General features: G+C 36.0%; 1 protein-coding gene across 1 annotated transcript; it reads right to left on the reverse strand.

The window, feature by feature from the left end:
• Positions 1-8: 8 nt before the first annotated feature.
• tectb (tectorin beta) lies at positions 9-2,812 on the reverse strand. Its single transcript, XM_056268865.1, has 11 exons — positions 2,513-2,812; positions 2,278-2,353; positions 1,959-2,149; positions 1,735-1,886; positions 1,555-1,627; positions 1,141-1,244; positions 967-1,050; positions 707-869; positions 547-625; positions 430-462; positions 9-247 (listed from the first exon to the last, which is right to left on the reverse strand). Exons 2-11 carry the CDS (start codon positions 2,342-2,344, stop codon positions 183-185), a joined length of 1,011 nt encoding a protein of 336 aa, XP_056124840.1. The 5' UTR covers positions 2,345-2,353; positions 2,513-2,812; the 3' UTR covers positions 9-182.
• Between the last annotated feature and the right edge of the window lie 5,321 nt (positions 2,813-8,133).

Here is an 8,133-nt window from a genome sequence, read left to right on the forward strand (position 1 = left end):
AAAAAAAAAAAAAAAAAAAAAAAAAATCCGAGTGAACATTTAAAGGAATGTGTCGATACACTCCCTGAGACACGTATGGTGTGTGGGTGTATGCATGCATATCTATATTTAAGTATTTGTATGTAATCGTATAAGTGCAAAGGCATGTTTCATTGCATTTGAGTGACCCACATTTGGCCTCTTTACAAACTGAAGTATCCTAAAAATTCATTCAGTAGAAATATGGACAGCAGACACAGAATTGGGCCTGTAAAACAGCAAGGTAAAGAAAAGGGAGATTTTTAGCGTTATAACGTTAAAAGTGACATGTTTTATAAGATCATTTAAAAATCTGATTTTTTTCTGAGTTTAAATGCAGGTGTAAAACTTAAAACAAAATATCAATATATGAAAATCATTCATGCGTCTGCACTGCATAGATTGACTTACCTGCAAGATGGACATAACTGGAAGAGTGTTGTGCTGTATACAGAGAGTTATGTGGTTTTAAAACAAATGTTCTTGAATATCAAACTTGAATCGTGCTGAAGAACTTTTTTTAAATACCTCTGACTTTAAACTCCATGGTCAGGATCCCTCCATTTGGATCAGGTTCAAATTCAGTGCTTCTTGATGTACATGGAGTCTTGGATAGTTAAGAAGAGTCTTAGTGGAGCTGGTAATCTATTTAAAACTACAATAGCATTAAATTGACACTGATACTTACCGGCTGACAGAACAGCTTCTCCCCATCACATACTTGGACCTCACAGTGGAGCCACACGGTGGACACTTTTTCTAGCCGCTGGAAGCGGAACGAATTGAACTTGAACATGGACCGACTGTCTTTGGCATTTTCAAATATGGTGACTGTGTTGTCTAAGGAGCAGCTGTAAACCAGAAGCATATATATTACCCAGTGAGCAGTATTGAATCACACTGACACGCATTCTACCTAACATGTTTGAATTGAAAATAAAATCTTACCTGTTCTGAATTAAAGTCCACCTTTTCTTGTCTGTTGAATATGGAGTTGGTGTTGCCCAGCAATTTGTTATTACTACTTTGAATCTATAAACATTAAAGAGAGAGTCTTTTTAACTGACTATGTGAATCTGTGTATTTGATCAAATGTAGACTCCTTTCTTTTGAGCAACTCACCTGTTACTCAGTCCTTTTGCTTCAATGCCAATGAACACCTCTGATCCAATCTCGGATGTGTCAATCACATACGGTGCATCTTTTGCATAGAGGAACTTCGAGTTCTACAAACCACAAAATTCACCCAAAAACGTTCAGCATAAAATCAAAGTTATACACAGTTAACATTTGAGAGGGAAAAAAAATATATATATATTATATATGGGCCTATATATTATGATTCCACTATATATATTACTGAATAATTACTGAAAAATCCATAGGTTTTTTGTTTGTTTTTTGTAGTGCACTACACAAACAAACCAACAAATTTGACCTTTTTACAAAATGTCAAATAAAATGGTGAGGAAATGTTCCATTTGTCACCTACTTTCTTCATTACTGGACACTTTTGAGAAAAGCTGAAGTACTCACTGTGAAGACGTTCATAGACAACTGAGACTTAAAAGAACCTAAACTCCCGTTGTTGACATAAACTGTTGCCACTCTGGAAGAAGCAGAGGGTTTAGTAAAGACGCTGCAAGTCAAGGGTCAGAATGCACAGGCTCCATGAAATCTACACCTGCTGGACTTGACATCAGTAACGGGGTCTACCTTTGGCTAAACACGGCATTGTTGACCAGATAAGCCGCTTTATACGTGCAACTAAACGTGTAGTTGACAGGCTGGTTCCGGACAGTGAGAGAGGAGTCGTTGGATACAATGGAGTTGTAGAATATGTACCGTGGGTCTTTGCCTCCTACATACTAAAAGGAAGGTAGATACATTTTAGCGCTATTTTGAATGAAATAACAATTAGAATATATCAAACATCTCACCTCAGACATGGTGCCGCAGTATGAGTGATTCTTAGGAGTGAGGTCTGGGATGGTAAAACGATAGAAGCCCGGAGTGTTAATTCCAGTGTAGCACACGCCGCCCAGGGACAGCTGGCCAATCTCCCATCCATATGGACATTCTGGCACGTTTGCAATGATGGCATTGGGAAAACATGACACCATCACGTAATCTGAAACAGATGACAAATTGGTCTGTCAGGATTATTTAGCCGATTAAATCATGCTAACCACAAATACGCGGCCCTTTGATCCACACTGAGAGGAAATGTTTAAAATTTGATGCTTATTTTACATTTACCAGCTTTCTGAGGTGCACAGGCCCACGTCATGGGGAGGAGAATCAAGAGAACACCAACAGCTGCCATTTCCTAACGCTGAACAAAGAGAATTCCACTGTTACATTTACATAAAATATCTTTAGACATGATCCAAATTCACTCATGACTTGAATTGTCTATATACATAATTTTTTTGATTATTTTCAAGGCAAAGGCACCATAATATTTGAATTATACTTAATATTTGTCCCATACCAATGCAGAATCCAGAAGAAGTGTTGGCTCAGGTCTCTAGCAGAAGGTTTGCATGGTTCCTGTGTGGTTCTTCTGCAGTTAAATGATGATAAATACTAAAAGCAGAGTTCATTGAAGACAGCACAAAAGCTACTTTATAGGTCCACAGGTAGGCAGTAACCCCCCTTGCTTCTTTGGTCAGCCAGTCTGGTGAGGCCTTTTTGGTGATAGCATTGTGAAGGAAAGCACAAAAGCTCTCTGTCCTGGCCAGACATTGACTTTTAAATGATCAACGTCTCAAGGGGAAGACCATGTTCTCAGCCATCTCTCTGTAATGTTTCAGCGAATATAAACTGATATAAACTTGTTGGTCTCATGGTTTCATTCTCACCTGCAACTTTTGGGTTCTACTCAAAAATCTAATAGAAATGGGCATATTTTTAGAGAGTTTGAAAAGCTTCCAATTTAGACTCACTTCATGTTATGTAATACTTAGTGGATTGCCATTAGTAGTTATCTAATGCACCCAGTCGTGCCAGACACCTCTTAATGAAACACAGTGTCATTAAGGTCAGTCTCATTGTGCTAAGCCAAAACAGATCCAAGAGTAATACAGCTGTGCACAATCTTCATGCTCTTTATCTTGAGGAAAAGGACTCACTAAAGGAATCATTAACCCTTAAATGCATGAATGTTTTGGTAATCATTATTACATATTCGGGTCTTTAGCGACCCGGATCTATATCTAACAAGTCTGGATCTCAACCCGTCACGATTATAAACAACTGTCCTTATATTAGAGTAATAATTACAGAAGAAAATTAATTAAACCTTTCTGAGCTTGGAATGGTTCAGTTTGAGCAGATTTGTCCATCATCATGTCCTCGTCAGAGCTCATTTCCCAGTACATTCTGCATCTGGCTCTTATTCGTGATCTCTCTCGAAACTATCATTTTCAACATCTTCAAAATCAATATTTTGATCGCTGACAGCTTCTTCACCAGATCCACCATCAAGACAGTGACACTAATATTGGATTGCGTTCAGTACTCGGTCTGCAGTAAATCACTGAGCCATTTAAAATTTTACTGATGATACTTTCTATTCTTTTGTTTTCTGCCTGCGGTGACAATGAGGGAAACGTCACTTCATCATTGTGTATCAGACATTGTCATCTTGTGGAATAAAGGTGAATTGCACTTATTCAGTAATCAAAGATTCAATTATTGTTGTGCAGAAAAAATATACTTACACTGTTACACACCTCGGGTCGTCAACTTGGCGATCCTATACAATTTCTGCAAAAAAATGAATGGGAAAACAGGAATTATTTTATATATAAAAAAAGAAAGAAATTCTTGTTATATTGTAATGAATTGATTGAGGAATACTAAGAAGGTTGATGTCTAACTTTAAAAAATGAACGAGGAGGGGTGGTGAATGACGTCCCGGGTCACTAAAGACCTGAGGTATGCATTTTTGGGTTAAGATTCCAAGAAAGCTCCAAATGTTAAGAACGGAACATTTCCACTTTTGTAGAGTGCAAAATAGAAGCAAAACAACAAAACTTTGTGGTAGACAGCCCTCAACCCCTTTCAGGAAGTTACAATGCAGTGTAGGTCAGGAAAAAAGCGTTTTCTGGAACCACATGAGTCAGATGGCGGCAAGAGCACTTAGATTCGCGATATACCACCCAAGTTGTCACCTATATGAACTGGAACTGTCACACTCCACGAAAACATCACACTGGGGAACAAGCACACAAAGGGCCTTTAAGATTTCCGTGATCAAACATACGATGAAGAATGTATGGATGGGGCCCATATAGATCAAGATGGCCTCCAGATAAGGCAAGAAGCCTGAAGACAAGCACACAAAATCTGATAGTCAAAGGATGTGCCATTCACAGAGATTGTGTTTCAGCCTCTAAGGAAAGCAGGGCACTTAGAGAAGCAGCATTTATCCACAGACAGTGTGTCTCCTTCAATTTTAGGACAGGAGAGTATCCCCGTTTAGCCTTTCTTCATGTGTATGAATCACGATTCTCACGAATACAGGGTCAGCCAGTTTAGTTTGGTTGCAGTGATGTCAATAGGTTTAACACAATTAAAACCTAATCTCTGTGTGGCAGACAGATGTGTTTCAACTCCCATGAGGCACTGTGTTAAATTATTAACAAAATTATGGCTCATTGTGCTCTGATGTAGTTGAAGTAAATTAAGTAATATTGTAATATTAAAAGAACTTGTATAATTTCATACAATGACCAAAAAAAAAAAAAAAAAAATCAACAAAATTTGTCATAATCTAATCTAGTCTTGTTTTGAACTAAAAATATAATTCATACAACAATTTATATGTATCTGTTAAGCAAAGCAGTGAAAAATATTAAGAATTGCTTTTAGAGAATCTAGAATATTTTTGTTTTACCACATTTTTAAACTTGTTTTAAACAACAATCTAAACATTCTTAAACCGTATGTAAAATAATAAGAACTATATAATAGTGAATATATCTTATATTTTGTCTTGCCAATTTATTTCTCTATTTCTTTATTTTTACTTATCTTGTAAGGTTATTAATTTCATTTATCTTGTTCTAAGGATTTTGTTTTAATGGAAAACGAGACAAATATACTCCTTATTGTTTGCAGCATTGTAAAAAGAGTATATTAGGCCCTGATCATAAACAACTATTTTTTATTTTAGAAAAAAAGTCAGGTGATGTTACAGAGAGATACAAGGAGTGTGTATTTGATGTGTATTATCAATAACAATGTGTAATTTATAAGATCAAAACATGCAGAGCCAAAATTAGCTAATTACAACTGCTAATGTAAAATGATCAGGTGCAGATAGCAAAGGAACAGATATCCCACGTGATAAAATTAAAGAACAGCAAAGGCGACTTTCACTTGTGGTCATTACCATGAGAATGAAAGCGACCACTGGGATACATTAGAGTGCAATGCCTGAGAGGAAACTATGGCAGATGCAAATCAACTCTGAGGCCCAGAGCCCAGGGACAGCTAGCGTTACAGCTGCCTATTGAAGAGCCTTCCAGGTGTTCAAGCTGTTCAAGTGTCCCGAAACTTCATTGTGTTACGTAATATCGGGTGAAGCAATGTTAAATATTTTTGCTGTATCTTTCATTCATTGTGTGGCCTCAAGAGACGAATAACCTGCAAAGCACTCATTCTTGATGGCCTTTTATCATGGCCTTTAGAGCCATGCAAATTACTTTAGCCCCATTTGCAGAGGCACTTTCTACTCGCTGTCCCAAGAACTACTACACAAAATTTTTAAAAAATTGTAACCAGAAAAGTAGTGTTTGCTATCGGTCATAGGGTTAGGAATTTGAATAAACTATTAAACTTTGGTGCTTAATTATTTACATTGAATGAGTTACCCAAATCATAGGGATCAGAATATATGGGCTCCAAATTTGGGCAAATAGGTAACCACCTTGAACAGGTTCTCAACCAGGAGGCCCACTATAGTGGAATCAGTAAACTACCACGAAGGCTTCAAGATGACTTTAAACAGACAGTACACCCAAACATGAAAATTCTTTCATAATTTACTCACCTTCAAATTGTTCTAAACCTGTATGAGTCCTTTGTTCTGTTGAACACAAAAGAAGATATTTTGAAGAGTGTGGGTAACCAAACAGTTCAGTTGCTGGTCCCCATTGACTTTCATTAAAAAAAATTCTATTGAAGTTAATAGGGACCGGAAACGGTTACCAACATTCTTCAAAATATCCTTTGTGTTCAACAGAACAAAGAAACTCATACTTGAGGGTGAGTAAATGATGACAGAATGTTTATTTTTGGGTGAACTATCCCTTTAAAATGAAACAAGCATTAAAATAAGACAAAACAACAAAAAATCAAGATATTTCTTAATTTAATTAATTAATTTTTGAAAGGAAAAAAAAACTGTAAGGAAGCCTAATTTTTAAAGTGTGATTTCTAGACCTGGAAAAGTCACATAAATTAATAAATACTATATAACTCCATGCATGGGCATTTATTTAATACAAATATTTTATTGGGTAGGAATTGTGAGTAAAAAATATTTGTAAAAATCCTTACCCTTAATCCTGTAAACCATAAACAACTGAAAAGGATCGTGGCGGACTCCAAATATTGTTGTAGACAACATCCTGCACAACAGTGGAATGAAAATTCGGAACACCTTAGCAACCACAGGCTACAGAGGTACAAAAGCTATACATAATAATATTTCATTTACAGCTATAAATAAATGTAAGGTAGTAAATGCATTTATTTAATTTGGCATGGAAATATATTTTAGTTATACTTTTTTTATTGAAAGAGGGACTATAAATATTTAAACAATGCATTATGTGCAAAAAAACATTTGGTTTGGTTAACATGTGGTTAACATTATTTACAACATCAATACATTTATTCACTCTTATTTAATCTTGAAATTTAGGATCCTTGGCCATAGCTCGCAAAAGCAGAGAAGAAATGATGAGAAAGGGCAGAGTCATAGAGTCATATTTCCTGTTGACAGTACAGTAACAAAAATGTATGCCTATTAACAACAAAAATTAATGTGTTTAAAGAACTAGATTGTAGCTTTATATATATATGAGAATTGCTTGACTGCAAAACTCCTGTCCTAGGATTCTTCACAGTCAAAAGTCAAAAGAGGCTAGATAAATATCTATATTCTGGTTGCTAGATATGACTTGGACCCCTCTATGGGATTTTAATTTGATGAAAGTCGGTATTTGTAAGAGAGACTTCCACATGGGATATTTATTAGGCTACTTTTCCAGTGACAAGAAGGTTATGTCCTTGAAACCCAAACTCTTTTCCAAAGAATAAATGTTAGTATACACACTAGCATAATTAAAGAGGAACGTGTCCAGAATAAATATCCAAATGTTCTTGTTCCTTTGTGAATACACAATTAAGACCCAGCAGGATGTCTGGACAAGACTTAAAAAGACTGCTTGGAGACATCAACACTGCAATCAGTGAGTAAGGTAAATTCCATGCAAATAGTTTTCTTTAGAAGTTCTACCATGGAGCTTAATCTTTATCTAAAGATTAAGCGCATACAATGTTTCATGTAATGTGCAGCGATCATCTCCTAGATGTAATAATCCACACTAAAGCATTATTTTTAAAGGGGACCTATTATCTCCCTTTTTACAAGATGTAATATAAGTCTCAGGCATCCCCAAAATGTGTCTTTGAAGTTTTAGCTAGATGTTTGGTTTTGACTATCATCTCTATTGTGGTCATCACGCTCATGTGACATTCCAGTTCTTCGTCATCATGAAAGTTTATTATCTGCATGCATTTTAAAGCCATATCAGTCTAAACTTCTGATGGTTTTCTTAGCGCACACATCCGAATCAAGCGCACAGAGAGCTGGATGTCAGACGGCGTATTAAATGCTTATTAAACTAAGATCTTATTGCGCTTAAACTGTCAAACACACAAGATTATTTTAAAAAACACACGTTATGTCTGTCAACGAAAACAATAGGGAAAGAAATCACATGTGTATTATTAGCTCTGTGTGTATTAAAGTGAAATCAGTGTATACAGTACCTTCTGCTATATGTGCTGTTAATATGAATCAAACAACAAAAGAAA

Source organism: Rhinichthys klamathensis, unplaced genomic scaffold, assembly GCF_029890125.1.
Source record: "Rhinichthys klamathensis goyatoka isolate OS25496 unplaced genomic scaffold, OSU_Roscu_1.1 h1tg000277l_1, whole genome shotgun sequence".
Lineage (NCBI taxonomy): Eukaryota > Metazoa > Chordata > Actinopteri > Cypriniformes > Leuciscidae > Rhinichthys > Rhinichthys klamathensis.